The 18,130-nt window shown below is 38.0% G+C and overlaps 1 protein-coding gene across 7 annotated transcripts in view; it reads right to left on the bottom strand.

Annotated features, from left to right (window-relative positions):
• ATAD2B (ATPase family AAA domain containing 2B) overlaps nt 1-18,130 on the bottom strand; it is a 177,561-nt gene that overhangs the window by 101,978 nt on the left and 57,453 nt on the right. For 6 of the 7 annotated variants that reach the window (XM_078852056.1, XM_073335846.2, XM_078852053.1 and 3 more), the window contains 7 exons: nt 17,911-18,009; nt 15,568-15,679; nt 15,000-15,115; nt 13,055-13,229; nt 6,576-6,664; nt 6,033-6,192; nt 2,806-2,896 (listed from right to left, as the gene is read on the bottom strand). In XM_078852056.1, the coding sequence (XP_078708182.1) occupies nt 2,806-2,896; nt 6,033-6,192; nt 6,576-6,664; nt 13,055-13,229; nt 15,000-15,115; nt 15,568-15,679; nt 17,911-18,009 (842 nt within the window). The remainder of the gene's footprint in view (nt 1-2,805; nt 2,897-6,032; nt 6,193-6,575; nt 6,665-13,054; nt 13,230-14,999; nt 15,116-15,567; nt 15,680-17,910; nt 18,010-18,130) is intronic. The other variant, XM_078852055.1, reaches the window with a different exon arrangement.

Below are 18,130 nucleotides of genomic sequence, written 5' to 3'. Positions count from 1 at the left end.
AGAACTCAGTATAAGGTTGAAATGAAAGATACCACCATAGCTTTCTCACAACAGTGTGGTGAAAAAAACCCAAGGAGTCATCTCTCTTCATCACTGTATTAAGATGGGAGAGAAAGAATGAATTGGTAACAAATTACCTCTTTTTCTTGTAAGTTGCTTAATTATAATGAACATGAAACAGAATATTTCTAAAAACTGTCTTGACTCAGTGATGTATTTCTTTAAAATCTTTGTTTAGTATTATTTTCATGGCCTACCTAGGTTTTGAAAGGATTTACCTGATTAACAGACAGTGGATGGAAGAGTTCACAGCTTTGCTGTTGCTAATATGGTTTGTTTTCTAAAAGGTTGAGTTAACAAGATAACTGAGTACCCATTTACCTAAAAGGTAAATATTCAAAACAAAAATATGTACAAGAAATGGGCACAAGTCACAAACTTCAGGCTGGTTTGCCCCCATCTCTCACACACACTTATCTGCAGGAAGACCATACGTTTTTCCTGTGCTCATGGCTTTTTCAGCTTCCCATCTTGTGGCCACTCTGGGAATTTAAAATTCCCACTAAGACTCCAAAGGTCTGGTCTTTTACACCACTTCAGTGCTCCCCTTAGCTGCTGCATCCTATTAATCTCACATGCATCCCATGGTTTAATATTGCAGTTCTCAAACCACTCAAAGAGGTTTTTTCAACTATTTAACAAACCCAGACACAAAAATCTCCAAATGGCACACGTCATTTTTAAGACATCAACTCATGAAATCCAGGGCAGTTGTGACAAAAATCCAGCCTTATCAAACAACCTGCTATTGCCCTACAAGTCCTGGTTGTATTTGTCTTATTTTTTTAATAATTAAATAAGCCCAGTCATTTTTTAAAAAAAGTTGTGTGGGAAGTATACATCAACAAGCAAGGTATCCACTCTCATGACTGCTTCTCAGTAGAGGTCAGTTATATTTGTAGCATTTCAGTAGTTTTCTTCATTAAGATTCAGTTATTTGTAGGTGTTGCCATGTTCGCTAAACAGGGTAAAGGTAAAATCATGCTGTACCAAAAGCCTGTTGACTCTAGACTGGGTGGCGGTGGTTCGTTTGTTTTTTTTAAAACTTTGTCCACTCAAGGGGAACAAGAGCAGATTAATAGCTACTGCATCGGTGTGAAAAGGGGACCAAGAGGTAGGTTTGCATGGCTCCAATGAATCTGGAAAGCTTGAATAAAAGGTTAGATGTTTGAGACATCATGAACAAAAATGATGAGGCAATCTCAGGGCAGGTGAGACAACCTAGCCTTATTCTGACTGGTGGAGACACTTTTTATGGTAGACACAAGGTTCTGATCTTGGAAATGCTAGAAGACATTAAAGTCCAAGATACAGAAAGGAGAAACGCAAGTGCACAATATTAGAATGGTGCAAGAACCAGTGACACCAGATTCTGGGGATATTTCTTGTTCTGGAAAATTAACAAATTTTCCCCCAGAACCAACTGATTTTACTTGAGCACCAGGAATGTCTTGGAGTAAAACCTACAAAAGACTGTCCTTGTAGTCTGAACATCTTAAAATATGTAATTGTATTCTCATGGTGGACAGAAATATGGTGAACTTTCAAAGGACCAAAACTGGATTTTCTCCCAGATATCCTCCCTCTCCCATTAAGTGGCACCAGGCCTTTGAAAAAGTCAAGCAGAATTTACATTAAATGGGTTTGGCACATGCTGTCTTATACCCGGCAAAGCTTAAATTGGAGTTTGCTGGATAGTTATATTTTCTCCTCACCAGAAGATGTTGAGGTCTTTGTGGATCAAAAGCGGAGAGATGCTGCTTCGGAGATGGTTGTCCCTGTGGATGAAGAGGATAATTCGGATGTACAGTAGCTGACTGAATGGACCGATGCTCAATTTAAAGTTCTTATTTCTTTGATGATGGAGCCCAATGAACAGTTATCTGAGATTATCCTTGTTCTGAGAACTTCAATGCTTGCCCAAGCAGGTGGTTGACAAAGGATGTATCTTTATATGACAAATTGTTGTGAGGAGGTTGTGGTGTGTATTTTAAGGTTATTCCCCGTTAAAAATCTCACTACATGAATATTTGTTTTTATTTCTGTCCTGCTTTTAAGCAGCTGGCTTGAACAACCATCCTCCCATTCAGTACAGCAGGTCTCTGAGTGCTCCAACGGTATATTTAAGATATTCATGTTGCTTGAGTCTATAGGACAGAAAGTTTTTTGCCCTGTGCCTGCCACATGGGTATATTATGCACTAGTAGACTCTGGGGGGATAATCTTAGCTTTAGGACCAGTGGCTAGTTTGAGAGTCTTTGTCTGAAGAGAGCATGGCAGAGATTCAGTAAAAACTACTGAAATTTATTTTTGTCCACATAAGGCAGTAAAACTGTGCCAACAAATCTCATCTGTAAAGTTTTCAAAGGAATCTTTACCTAAAGATTCTGCTTCCCAGGTGCTTTTATTTTTGTCAGCACTAGTCCTACAAAAGGACATTGGAGGTTATGTCAGGAAAACATTATCTACTGCATTATTACCTTCAAACTGTTATTGAGTATTTATTCTGTATATTAATCCCTCTGATACAATCATGCCTGATTTTTCTGATTACAAATAAGGGTTGTAGAAAGTATAAAAGTTTGAATAAAAATAAAATTGAAAAATAAATTAAAAAAACAAAGCATCTGACGCATGTTCAGAACTTCAGAAGCAAGTGTTCAACATACTTTACAAGCTTTAAGAAAATGTTTTATAGAAAGAAAAGGCATCTAAAAGTGATAACACTAATATGGTACCACTCACCAACACATTTTTCAGCTAGCTCCCCCAGGAAAGGATCTGACAGTTTGGGGTTCCAGTCCCTGGTATGAATTTGTAAAATGTGCTTTCTTGCCTGATAAAGAAGTAAGTATTTCAGCATTAGTAAGCAAAATCAGCAGTCAACAATAAATCAACATATTTCAAGCACTTAGGTCATATATTCAAGAGTCATTAATTATCCTAATTGTGTCAATACAATGTCACAAGAACATGTAGAAAGGTACAACACAAATTCTCAGGAGGAAAGGAAAAGTTCTGTGACATAGGAAATACCTGTGTGTGCTGACTCTTTTTAGTGGCGACCACTATACTTCCAATTAAGATTTTCTGCCATTATAAAACGCCTCGGTACTTAATCTTTTACAATATGTGACAGGGTCGGGCCAGATGGCTATAGGAGTGATAGAAGGCAGATATATTAGCCCCAGGTTAAGTAGGTCCCTTTTCTCTGGGTAAGGTAACAGGGAAGGTTCCAGAACAATCGGGAACTTTCTGGAAACTTAAGGCAGATAGGCTGATTAGAACACCTGCAGCCAATCAAGAAGCTGCTAGAATCAATTAAGGCAGGTTAATCAGGGCACCTGGGTTTAAAAAGGAGCTCACTTCAGTTTGTGGCATGCGTGCGAGGAGTTGGGAGCAAGAAGCTTAGAGTGAGAAGGCATACTACTAGAAGACTGAGAAATACAAGCAATATCAGACATCAGGAGGAAGGTTCTGAGGCGAGAAAATCTGCCAATAAGCGAAGGACCCACCAAGGCAGAGGAGGAACTTTGTCACAAAAGATAGTTTATTATTACAGAAAAATTCCATGAGTATTACACGAAACCAATCTAATAGATTCAAACTTGATTTTAACAGCCTACACATTAAATCCAATATCAAAGATACATTAATGCAACATGTGGTTGAGAATATAAAATACTCGAACTAAGAAGCGTAAAAATATGTTCACACTGCAATCACAACAACTCCTGTTTTGTACATGTGCAATTTTCATTATGATGCAGACAGCTAAATGTATTTCTTCACATATATATATATAGTTATCTATTTATATTATCATAGCACTCAGAAGCCTCAATATGGATTGGGGCTTCACTGGGCTAGGCATTGTACAAACCCATACAAAGATGAAGTCCTTTCGCCACACAGCTTACAGTGTAATGTGATCAAATTACAACTGCAGTAGGAACCCTTCTGAATTTCCTGGAGTGTGTGCTTAAATTCACAGTTATAATGTTGCATAAATGTCGATTTTTTTATACATTTCCTTTTTTAAAAAAAGGAAAGCGCTGATACACAAACACAGTATTTATTTATTTCACTATTCAGTATTATTACATTCCAGACATGCAGAATTTCAATATATCTGTAGGCCTGGAGGTTTGCAGCTAGGATTACTGAAATGACTTTAAAGTAATTTGCAAATAACAAAATGGTTTTCTGTACTTCAACATGTGATGGATGCCCCCACTAACTAAGTGAAGAGGGGCTTTCAAAACTTAATTCACCAATGCTTACCTTTTTTACTCTTGAGTCCCCAAAAGTCATGAGTCACCAGCTCCACTATGATGCCCCTCACTCAGAGCAGAACTACCAAAGAGCTTCAGTGGAGAATGAAGCCAGCCCAGAGAAGGATCAGTTAAGGTCTCCAATTTTTCACTTCTAAAAATACATTGCATGGCTTTGGAAAAGTGGGGCATGGGGCTTTATCCTGTCCCTTTTCTGGGCCAGCTCCACACTTCAGTGAGATTACAGTAGCTATGATGTCACAGCACAGAGCACACTGACTAGGGCTGTGGTTTTCAACCAGGGGTAGGTGTACCTCTGGGGGTATTCAGAGGTCTTCCGGGGTACAACTAATCTAGATAGTTGTCTAGTTTTACAACAGGCTACATAAAAAGCACTAGTGAAGTCACTAAAACTAAAATTTCATATGACTTGTTTATACTGCTCTAAATATTATACACTAAAATGTAAGTACAATATTTATATTCCAGTTGATTTTACAATTATATAGTAAAATGAGAAAGTAAACAATTTTTCAATAAGTGTGCTGTGACACTTTTGTATTTTTATGTTTGATTTTATAAGCAAGTAGTTTTTAAGTGAGGTGAAACTTGTGGATACGCAAGACAAATCAGACTCCTGAAAGGGGTACAATAGTCTGGAAACGTTGAGAGCCACTAGACTAGGCCAGACTATGAGCTGGCAAACAGACTTCAAGGGAATTAAAAGAAAAAGGGGGAAGTGGCTAGCAGTTTTTGCACTGAGGAATCCTCTTTGTTTAGCTAGTGGGCATTTCTATTTTTCCAATTTGATTCTATTTGGAAACTGTGTCTTAGAATGGTTTAGTAAAATATTAAACACTTGTGTGTAAGAGCCCCAGAGGAGCAACAGAGACAGTTTTAAAAATCCCTCACTACTAGCAAACTGTAACACAATTACTTGCTCTTGCAGATTTCAAGAATTCTAAGCTTTGCATCCAGTTCCATGCTACTTCTGTCAAAATGGACGAAACCATAACCATAATAGAATCAGAAAATTAGTCAAGTGTTAATATTTGCACAGTACTTTGAAGATATAACACTGTGCAAATTGCTATGTATTATCAACTTGCTAAATTCTCAAAATGTTTTATTTTGTGATGAAATTTCTCATGTTTACTCTCAGATGAAAGTTGACACTTCCAGTGAGGAGTCTGAGGTAGAGGAAGATTTGTACTTTGTTGCTATGGTTTGCCTGGAGACAGTCTTCCACAAACCTGAGACAACAGGAAAGAGGGTCTACTCAGTTTGCTGTTATAGATTGTTTTGGAGAAATGTCAACAAATTTAGCTGAGCTGTTTGAGTTGTGAGAGTAAAGGAAAAAAATATATATGTCCTATCTGAGCGCCATTAAAATGCCTTTTTTTGCTTGAATGACTTTTAAAACATTTTTTAAACTTTAAATGTACTATAAACTGAGTTTTTCAAAGAGGGTAAGTGCCTTTGAGATGTCTAAAGAATTCTAGTTTCCAAATTAAAAATAAATAAATAAAAACCACACTAAAAGAAAAAAAAAAAAAGACTAGCAATGGACAAATTATTACCATTTTGAAAACATACCAAATGCTATTTGATAGAGATCTGTATTGAATATGTGGATCTTCAGAGATACCAACTTACTTCACTCTAGAAATGTTTACATTATCCTTTTGTAACTTTTACCTTTTGATCAGGCAAGTTGAAAAGAAATTCCCTGTCAAAACGACCAGGTCTCCTGAGTGCAGGGTCTATAGATTCAAGTCTGTTTGTAGCACCAATTACGACAATTTCTCCTCTATTATCCAGTCCATCCATGAGGGCAAGTAGGGTAGACACTATAGAGCTAGAAGAAAGTTTTCAAAAACAATTTTTTGTAAATATTATCAAGGTCTCCTACATAACTTAGACAGCCCTGATGGCCTATTAAATTAGGCCAGCCTTCTTAGGCTGCCCTATGGGTCATAGCATTATCCAGTATTGCTGCTGACAGGGTTTGCAAGGTGGTCTTGAAAAGGCATTGCAGGGGCAGGAGTAATCATTCCTTAGTCATAAAATGAGCTTTTAGTGACCCTTTACACCATATTGGCTCTTTCACTTGGTGTAAAAGTGCCAGAGAAGAGGCAAGGATCTAACCCAAGAAATAATCCAAATTAAGCTTTTAAAAAAGCTACTTTAAATTTACCAAAATAAAAACATAATCCACAGTAGTATATTAAAAACCATTACCTGTGAATCTGGTCTTGTCTACTAGAACGAACTGGGGCCAAACCATCTATTTCATCAAAGAAGATTATAGAGGGTCTCATCAAGTATGCCTGGTGTACAGAAACAGGAATGGATATTAGCTGTTAATTCAAATTCCTTCTGCAATGGAGTAAAAACAAATTCTCTTCACTATGTGCTGGTATCAATTCCACAGGCTGTACATTAAAAGCTTGCACTGGGATGCTTTTTCAAACCCAGTCCTGAGAATAAATCTGAAGTTTAACAACTAAGTTGTAATATTAAAACAAAGCAAAAAAAGCTAGATTGTATTTTCCTTTAACTAAGGAAGATAGCACCAGTGCCACAGTGCACTCTCGAACAATCCCAAAGAGGGTGGCACTGATTCCTAATGTGAAAATCCTGTCTTTAGATGACTGAATTCTCAATGCCTGGAGCAATGCAGATCACATTTTTTAATTGTTTTAAATGTTTATTTTTTATTTTTTTGTTTTGTTTTTTAGAATATAAAATTGCAGTAAATACCCATAACAAAGAAAAAGGTATAATACTGAGGTAAAATATCAGAACAATGAAATCAAGGGACAAAGAAGCACAGGAGAAAAAAAATGGCATTGTGGGATTAAACTACATTCTTGTAAAACAAGAATATGACCCCCAGATACATTCACTTAACTTGTGATATACATCTCTTCCTCTCATACAAAGCTGTTTCTGTTAATGTTGTAACCCATTTTCTTACGCTGGATTCTGAGCCTCAATTCCAGTATCTCAATTACTCTTGCAATCATAATATTTATTTAACCTATACTAGACACTCTAGATTACTCTTCTATTACTTTATAGGTGTAATAAACACAAATCAGTTTCTTGTCATGCTTTAGTTAGTTGCTGTGTTTGTAGATGCTCCTTATGATTTTACAAATCTAAAGATATAAAAACAAGTTCAGAAATGGGCATTTTATGTCCAGGAATGTGGCCTTTTCTCCCTAAGAAAATAAGTAAACGGAATAATTTTTGTTTTGCTTTACAGCCAGCCTTTAAGTAAAGAAAGGGTACTTTTGACTTTTTTTCTTCAAATAGTCGAACATTTCTAAAATATATACTTATAGACTCCACTTGAGCAAGAGTATTTCCAACATAGTTACCTGACAGTTAAGCATTACATTTAAAAAAAACAGAATTCAGAGAGAAAATTAAAAGCAAGAAAAAAAAGCATTGGGGTTTAGATTTATTATGAACTGGGAAAACTTTTGGGATGGGGGAGCCTATATAGGAAGGATGGGCTCCATCTAAACCAAAGTGGATCCAGACTGCTGGCACTTAACATTAAAAAGGTTGCAGAGAAGTTTTTAAACTAAGAGATGGGGGGAAGCAGATTGCTGCAGAGGCGCATGTGGATCGGACAGATACTTCTCTTAGAGGAGAGTCTATTGGTAGAGATTCTCTAGGTTTTATAGTCAGGAGAAGAGGATGGAAGAGGATAAAGGATAGGCCAGATCAGATGAGAAACATTCACACAAGGAATCTGACAAATCAGAAAAGGGCAGACAAATAAACAGTGACAAGTTTTTAAAGTGCTTGTGTTCAAATGCTAGGAGTCTAAATAATAAGATGGGTGAACTAGAGTGCCTTGTGTTAAAGGAGGATATGGATATAATAGCATCACAGAAACCTGGTGGAGTGAGGACAATCAATGGAACACAATCATTTCAGGGTACAAAATATATCGGAAGGATAGAACAGGTCGTGCGAGGGAAAGGGGGGCACTATATGTGAAAGAAAATGTAGATCAAATGAAATTAAAATCTTAAATAAATCCACATGTTCCATAGAATCTCTATGGATAGTGTGGCAGAGCTCCGACCTTGTCCCCGTGGGTCCTGCGCTTCCAGGCAGTTTATGCTAGCTTCAGAGGCTCACTGCAACCCTCCATGTAACCCTTCTCTTTCTAGGGCCAGGGATACAGTCTACTGAGCCCTTTTCATCGTAAGCCAGCAAGGAGGTTGGTGAGATAACTCCCACAGTCTCTGTTGCTCCTACGGCCTCATACCAAAACAGTTTAGCCTCCTGTCCTGATAGGGACCTGTTTTCCCCTCCCAGGAGGTGTTTCTGTAGTGGTGGGTTGGGGGGAACCCGGGCCCGCCCTCTATTCTGAGTTCCGGCCCAGGGACCCTAATGGTAGCAGCTGTTGGCAGCCAACCTTTCACTGCCAGAGTTGCTACATTTCCCTGGGCCACTTCCCCACAGCTCTCCTGCTTCTCCCTTCTTCACCCTTACCTTAGGGCTCCCTTACCAATGACTTGAGGGTGTCTTCATTAACCAGCCGTTCAGCCGCACTTCCTCTCCTCTGGCTCCCTGGCTCTCCTCTGCCTGACTGGGAGTGAGCCCTTTTATAGTATTAGAGGGGCCTTAATTAGAGTCGGGTGGTCACATTAGCTTAATGGCCTCACCTAACTCTTTGCAGGTTAATTGGAGTCAGGTGTTCTCATTAGCCTGGATCAGCTCCTGCTCTGGTCAGTCAGGGAACAGAAAACTTAATTCAATGGCCAGTATATCTGCCTTCTGCTACTCTGCTGTACCCAACTGGCCTGGATCTATCACAACAGTAATTCCATGCTCAAATAAGAATATAACAGTAGGGATCTATTATCGACCACCAGACCAGGACAGTGATAGTAATGACAATGAAATGCTAAGGGAGATTAGAGAGGCTATCAAAATAAAGAACTCAATAATAGTGGGGGATTTCAATTATCCCCATATTGACTGGGCACATGTCACCTGAGGACGAAATGCAGAGACAAAATTTCTCGATACTTTAAATGACTGCTTCTTGGAGCAGCTGGTACAGGAACCCACAAGGCAACTCTCAATCTAGTCCTGCGTGGAGTGCAGGATCTGGCCCAAGAGGTAACTATAACAGGACCACTTGGAAATAGTGACCATAACAACATAACATTTCACATTCCTGTGGTGGGAAGAACACCTCAACAGCCCATCATTGTGGCATTTAATTTCAGAAAGGGGAACTATGCAAAAATGAGCTTATTTAAACAGAAATTAAAAAGGTACAGTGACTAGTGTGAAATCCCTGCAAGCTCCATGGACTCTTTTCAAAGACACCATAATAGAGGCTCAACTTAAATGTATACCCCAAATTAAAAAACATAGTAAAAGAACTGAAAAAGAGCCACCATGGCTTAACAACCATGTAAAAGAAGCAGTGAGAGATAAAAAGGCATCTTCTAAAAAGTAGAAGTCAAATCCTAGTGAGGTAAATAAAAAGGAGCATAAACACTGCCAAATTAAATGTAAAAATGTCATAAGAAAAGCCAAAAAGGAGTTTGAAGAACAGCTAGTCAAAAACTCAGAAGGTAATAACAAAATGTTTTTTAAGTACATCAGAAGCAGGAAGCCTGCTAAACAACCAGTGGGGCCCCTGGACGATCGGGATACAAAAGAAGCACTTAGACGATAAAGTCATCTCAGAGAAACTAAATGAATTCTTTGCCTGAGCGTCTTTTGTAGGTGACAAATCTGAGGAATTGTCACAGATTGAAGTGTCACTAGAGGAGGTTTTGGAATTAATTGAGAAACTTAACAGTAACAAGTCACTGGGACTAGATGGCATTCACTCAAGAGTTCTGAAAGAACTCAAATGTGAAATTGCGGAATTATTAACTATGGTTTGTAACCTGTCCTTTAAATCAGCTTCTCTACCCAATGATTGGAAGATAGCTAACGTAATGCCAATATTTAAGGAGGGCTCTAGAGGTGATCCTGGCAATTACAGACCGGCAAGTCTAACATCAGTACCGGGCAAATTAGTTGAAACAATAGTAAAGAATAAAATTGTCAGACACATAGAAGAATGTAAATTGTTGCGCAAAAGTCAACATGGCTTCTGTAAAGGGAGATCATGTCTTACTAATCTATTAGAGTTCTTTGAGGGGGGTCAACAAACATGTGGACAAGGGGGATCCAGTGGACATAGTGTACTTAGATTTCCAGAAAGCCTTTGACAAGGTCCCTCACCAAAGGCTCTTTTGTAAATTAAGTTGTCCTGGGATCCCTTCATGGATTGAGAAGAAGTGGTTAAAGACAGGGAACAAAGGGCAGGAATAAATGGTAAATTTTCAGAATGGAGAGGGGTAACTAGTGGCATTCCCCAAGGGTCAGTCCTAGGACGTATCCTATTCAACTTATTCATAAATGATCTGGAGAAAGGGGTAAACACTGAGGTGGCAAAGTTTGTAGCTGATACTAAACTGCTCAAGATAGTTAAGACCAAAGCAGACTGAAGAACTTCAAAAAGATCTCACACAACTAAGTGATTGAGGAACAAAATGGCAAATGAAATTTAATGGGGATAAATGTAAAGTAATGCACATTGAGAAAAATAACCCTAACTATACATACAATATGATGGGGGCTAATTTAGCTACAACTAATCAGGAGAAAGATCTTGGAGTCATCGTGGATAGTTCTCTGAAGACATCCACGCAGTGTGCAGCGGCAGTCAAAAAAGCAGATGGGATGTTAGGAGTCATTTAAAAAGAGATAGAGAATAAGACGGAGAATATCTTATTGCCCTTAAATAAATCCATGGTACGCCCACATCTTGAATACTACATACAGATGTGGTCCCCTCATCTCAAAAAAAGATATACTGTCTTTAGAAAAGGTTCAGAAAAGGGCAACTAAAATGATTAGGGGTTTGGAACGGGTCCCATATGAGGAGAGATTAAAGAGGCTAGGATTTTTCAGCTTGGAAAAGAGGAGACTAAGGGGGGATATGATAGAGGTATATAAAATCATGAGTCATGTGGAGAAAGTGAATAAGGAAAAGTTATTTACTTGTTCCCATAATATAAGAACTATGGGCCACCAATGAAATAATGGGCAGCAGGTTTAAAACAAATAAAAGGAAGTTCTTTTTCACACAGCACACAGTCAACCTGTGGAACTCCTTGCCTGAGGAGGTTGTGAAGGCTAGGACTATAACAGGGTTTAAAAGAGAACTGGATAAATTCATGGAGGTTAAGTCCATTAATGGCTATTAGCCAGGATGGGTAAGGAATGGTGTCCCTCGCCTCTGTTTGTCAGAGGATGGAGATGGATGGCAGGAGAGAGATCACTTGATCTTTACCTGTTAGGTTCACTCCCTCTGGGGCACCTGGCATTGGCCACTGTCGGTAGACAGGATACTGGGCTGGATGGACCTTTGGTCTGACCCAGTATGGCCATTCTTATGTTCATTGTTTTTGCCTTTAATGCTCTTCTATGAGTCATGAAGACAGCCTCCACAATTTGGTTTTCTGCTTGTGTTTTATATTAGAAATACAGGGTGAAATTTTCAAAAGCCCTCAGAATTGGCCTAATACTGGAGCTATGCCAGTGCTGATCACTTTTGAAAATCCCCACTGAAAGCCCACATTTCTCTCTTCTTGCTCAAGTACTAGGGAAAACTTTGGAGGAATTGGAATGTGACTTTACATCAGACAAACCTGAGTTTCAGTGCCACTAGCCCTGAACTTCTGAGAGAAGGAATATGAACAACCAATAACATCCCTACGTCCTCCTTCCGGACCTGGGAAAGCTGCATCTTTCATCCTTCTGTGATACCATATTCCCATTTTTAACAAGAATGGCAAATCCTCCAAGAATAGAAAGTTTTAAGATCAGACTTGATGTTTCTAATGTAAAAAAAAGCAAAATATTTTTAAAAGCTCTGAAGTGATGAAGAAGGGCATAATTTTTTGTTTTGCTTTGCAGCCAGACTAAGTAAAAAAGGTACTTCCTGATTTTCCACTAGCAACTCTTACTGTCTGAAGTCTTTCCCCCCCATCACAGCCTTACCTGGAAAATATTAAGAAGTTACAAGTCGAAGTCTCTTAATTATAGGAAGCATCATATTTTTCTACAGTATTATATTTGTTTAAACTAAGTACCTATATCTGAAACCTGCATTTGTGCAAGAGATTGGATTCCACTGTTTTACCTGAATCTCTCCCCACTCTATCATCCTCTCTAGCCGAATGAGTAAAGGATTGGTCATACTAAAAAGTGTCTGAAGCATAGTCTCAAAGATACAATTCTGAAATCAATTTTTACTATAGTATATGCCCTGAATATGCCAGCCAGACACCAGGTCAAATCATTCTGTTGCGATTTCTACCCACAATCACCATGCCAACTATGCTACTAGTAGTCCTGGACAGGTCTGGAAGCTCCCTCTTACATTGTTTTTTTAATATATCCTGATTGATAACACCTAGATACAATGCAATACAATTTCATCACTATTCCTCTACATTTTCATCTAAATTTAAAACTCTAGCAAATACTTCCCCCTGTACTGTAACTTATATAAAAGTTTCCTTTTATCCAAAGACAATTTTGGCTGCATGAAACACATTGCAATGAAAAATATTATACAGAAAAAAAAATATATCAAAAGTATCTGAACATCTTCTAACCTGATCGAAGAGGAGACGAAGTTGCCTTTCAGATTCACCAACCCACTTGCTGAGACAATCTGCTCCTTTTCTCATAAAGAAAGCCACCTTTTTGTCTCCTTGACTGCATTCATTAGCTAGAGCTCTAGCTACCAAGGTTTTACCTGTTCCAGGAGGACCATAGAACAAACAGCCCCTGAAGATAAATGGATCAATATTATGGTCACAAAATTTATTTTATGTCTCTTGTAAAACTTCAAGATAGGGAGCCCAGAGAAGAAAAAAAAGACTAATCTTTTCATCATTACTTGGCACATTTAAGTTGATCTTAGATTTTGTAAGATGCCACAAACTAAAAGAAATGAAAAACTATTAAGCTGAGTCTTGTATTTTGTATTATTAGTTTTTTCTTCCTCATTTAAAATTTTGTGCTACATCAGAATTTAAATTTGTTTCCGCATACATGTTTCATAACATGAAACGTGCAAGTTTTGTTTCATGCTTTCAAATTATTACATATTTGCTTTGTACAGCACACAGTAATCCGGTGGATATTAAGAATCTAAAGGGTTATTTTATATCAGGTAGATACTTCAAATGTTAAACCTGCAAAAACACCAGAGCTAGTTCACTGATATTTGCTTACACAGAAGTAGATTCTAATGCTAGTTTCTTAAAATTAAAAAAGTCTTTAATTAAATTCCCAATTCACAAAGTTTCCACATATCTTTTTAAGCTCCTCAAATGCCTGTCCATAAGGATTAAAACCAGAATACAAATGTTATTTAAAGATTGCTTCCATAAAAGAAACACTGACATTCAATTTGACTTTAAATAAACCCACCAATTTTCATTACACTAAAAACAAAAGAATGCAGCTGGCTTAATCATATTGGGGGGGAGGTTCTTTAATTTTTGTTTTTACATGAACCTCAATATTTTTAATAGCCTTCTTATAAAGCATGTATGCTCCTTTCATATCCTCAAGAGATCACTTTTCTTCTTTACAAATAAGTTTTGACTAATGCCAGCATGACAGGAACAATACAGCTAGGGATTCCAGTCTGCTTTGTACAACAACATTGTCAATTAAGTTCTATTCGCAGAAAAACATTTATACTACCTGCTAATTTTTTTATTCTGCAACTTGGTTAAGTCAGAACAGTGTCTTTCACTTAAGACTCTCAGGCAAGAGGCAATTAATCATTCAAAAAATTGTCATGTTCTCCAACTGGTTCCTCCCACTGGTTTCCCCTACCCAGTTGAATCCTTCAATAGCAGGATGTCTGTTTTGGGACTTGGCTAAACCAGCACAAAATTAGTAACAAAAACAGTTTGTGTGACTTGGCTGCCTCAAGTTCATTGAAAACCTGCTGGCAAAATCATCTCTTGCCCATTGCTTCAACACTTATCTGGCCATCAGTCATATCTCAGACTCTATTCCACTGTGCATTAAACTTACTGTCCTTGTTTCAAGGCCCTGTATCACACACAGCCTTGATTAATTTTCTGATCTGGTCTCTTCTAGTGTCCCCTCAACCCTGCTCTGTCAATAACACCAGTTCAATAACTCTTTTGTCTTCTTTTTCCAGAATTGTCTCCATGCCATCATGCTGCTGATTATGACTGGAAACATGCTTCCAAAATTAATGTCAAAGCTCCAACCTTCACCTCATTGAAAAAAAAAAAGTTCACTTCTGCAGCAGCCTGCAAAAAAATATTTCTCTAATTAAACCACAAAGATACACCTGCCTCCTACAAGTAAAAGAGATCATCTATTTCTGTAATCCACGTCTTCTTTCCTCTCTAATCCTGGTGTATAGTATAATCCTCACTTGTCTATCCATCTTTTGTCCTTGTGTGCTCTTCGGAGAAAGGACCAGTCTTCTACATGTTATCCTATTAAGTACTTTTGGGGGGTGCAATAAAAAAAAACAACCCAGCAACGAAGAATAAAACCACCTACCTTGGTGGCTGAATTTTGAATTTTTCAAAGATTTCTGGATAGAGAAGAGGAAACACTACCATTTCCTTTAATGCATGGATATGGTGGCTCAATCCACCTATGCTATCAAAACGCACCTAAGAAAACACAAAACATGTAAAGCAACAACTTTCCAAAATAGAACTTATTTTTAACATAGCATATAAGCAAAAATGTATGTAACTAAAGCAGTAAAGTTTTCCCAAACTTAAAAATTCAAGTAAGAATCCACTGACTTTCAGAAATGCAATTATGTTTAGAGATAACCAGCAGAAGAAAAATATATTGTGAATATGATCTGTTTGCTTCTTTATGATGCATTTCACCAGAGAATTACACACAGACCAAAAGCAAGTGCTTTCTGGCCCAAAATTGGTGAATGGACAACACTTGGTGAACAGACAGACTAGTTAACAGCAACACATTGAGAGTTTATTTTGCATGCACTTCAACTCTGATTTTCACAAAGCTGCCAATTAGGATTTCTGATTAATCTTCATTATCTTAAATGCATAATTATAAAAAAGGAACAAGTCTTAACAAAATTTACCGATTTGTCAAGAATCATTGGATCTACATCTGCCAAACTTGCACCAACTTTTACTCGTTCTCGCAGGATTCCACTGGCTAAGTCTTCTGCTCTGAAATTCATAGGCAGACATCTGTTCAACAAAAGCAAGCAATTTAGGTTGATGTTGAATACATCAGCAATAAAACAAGTAAAGATGGCTGTAACTGTCAGAACTAGAAGAATAAGATACTAGTGTAGCTATCCCTCTCAAGCAAAATCAACATTAAGCTAAACAAGTTTGTTCCTGTCCCCTTCAACTTGACCCAACATATTTAAGATTATGATTCTTAAAACTACGAAGCAATTTTCAGTAACAGTGGTGAAATTCATTGGGTTAAGATAACATGAATGAAAAAGAAAGAACAAAAGTAGACACTCTCCGATGGATCACCAAGAATGAAGAAGAGTGAAAAAAACCATACATTCCAGGGCTGTCAAGATAATCAAAATTAAAGAGGACTAGAATGACCAAGATACTGTTCTTTAGTAATGACAGCCTGATGTACAAAGAGGTTCCTAAAATACAATGAAGATAACTTTATGATTCAAGAAGCAGAACCCAACCACAAAAGCTGTACTAAGATATATTTCTTAACCAACAAACACAACCCAACCCAACCAGGTGAAAACATGAAAAAAAGGAGAGCCTTACAATAAAGCAATCACAACTACTTAAATTTAGAGTGGTAAGGAAAGGGTTCACAGAAAGCAGCAGTCAAGAAAAACATATCTTGAAGAATTAATAAAACTAATTAATCCCCAATGAGAGGAAATTTGACCTACAAAGATTATTTTAACTTCTGCATGCTTGTTTAACTTCTTTATGAAGTATAAAGAAGCCCTAAAAACCTTATCATCTAAGGAGACATGATGATATGAGGAAGAATACAAACACAGAGGGAACAGACTGGGAGCCAGGAGGACAAAGGTTATTAATATAAGACAAAGCGCTCTTAAGCGATTGTGCACTTTTTTTTTTTTTTTTTTAAGACATTCCGGTTCTTAAAGGTTTTGTTCTTTTTTTTTTTTTTAATGGTTTCAAGGTTCTTCAGGATGGAAGAGGGAGAGAAAGGAATGGCATGGTGGTGAGAAGAGGATAACAATGATCAGCAGAAGGAAGAGGAGATGGAGACAGAGAGCTTTGCTGACACAGTTTTTGTACTCATATAGTTAAAGCATCACAACCCTCTAGCATCAGCACAATTATATCAATATTTAGGTGTTTATCTTGGTATTACTTATAGAGATCCAAGAATTGTGTGGGGATCTGTGCTGAGAAGGAGAGGAAAGGAGGAGACGGGGGGGGGGGGGGAGATGTAGGAATGAATGAGGGAAAGCTAGATGGGAGAGGAGCGTGGAAGGTGAGCTGGAAGTACAGGGGAGGGAGAGTATTGTATTGGTAGGCGAAGCTGTCAGACTGGGTAAGAACAGATCTGTTGGAAAGGATTGAGAGTGTCCATCTAAAATGCAAGCAGAAATCTGAAGAATATGACACAAGAAAGGTTTGGTTGGCACCCAGTGTCACGGCTGGAAAAGACCTCCATGGGGATGGGGCTTTAAGACAACTCCCAGAACTCATACTGCTTGTCTACAGTCTACGGAAGTATAAACAACAAAGAGGGTCTTGGGGCCCCAGACAGCCCCCCAGTCTAGTAACAGGACCTTTTCAGCCCCATCTGATAAAATGAGGAATTTGTTATTTCTGTGTTAAGTTATCACCATAGTACCTTTTACATTTTAGATTAGGAGTGGCCAACCTGAGCCTGAGAAAAAGCCAGAATTTACCAATGTACATTGCCAAAGAGCCACAGTAATATGTCAGCAGCCCCCCCATCAGCTCCCACCGCCTTCCACCCACCAGCAGCCCCACTGATCAGCGCCTTTCCCTCCCTCCCCACACCTCCTGATCAGCTGTTTCATGCCATGTAGGAGACTCTGGTGGGAAGGAGCGAGGGCACGGCAGGCTCAGGGGAGGGGGCGGGGCCTGTGGCAGAGCCAGGGGTTGATCAGTGAGCACTTCAGTATTATATTGCATTATTTGTTCAGTAATATATTTGTATATTATATATATATATATATATATATATATATATATATATATTCTATTTTAATATTTGTTCAGTAACTAAAACAAGCCCCCCTCATTCTTCTGTTGTAAGTTAAATTTATTGAAGCTTCACAAGTAAGAGGTAACTTTTCTAAATAGTTTTCTGAATCAAACTATCACTTTTCACACTAACTAGACTATTACACCATAATTCTGCTTTTTCCTGCCAGGCCCATATAAACTGGCCCTCCCAAAGACTCAGCAAGTTGTGATACCTGTTCCTTGCTCTGGCCATGCTCTTAGACTTTCTCCTTTCAAAGCGTTCTTCATCTGAAGAGGTTGTATCACTGCTATGAATGGCATGTTTCTTTCTCCTATTTAAAGAGCAAATAAACATGCAGCTAATAATGCATTTCACTTTTTTTTAAAAAAAATGTTAAAACAAAATAAAAAGGATGTATGTAACAACACCATTCAAGTCTAGCAGACATTTTA

Source organism: Lepidochelys kempii, chromosome 3 (assembly GCF_965140285.1).
Source record: "Lepidochelys kempii isolate rLepKem1 chromosome 3, rLepKem1.hap1, whole genome shotgun sequence".
Classification (NCBI taxonomy): Eukaryota; Metazoa; Chordata; order Testudines; family Cheloniidae; genus Lepidochelys; species Lepidochelys kempii.
Note: the sequence above shows the minus strand (reverse complement) of the source record. Positions and strands in the feature narration are given on the sequence as shown.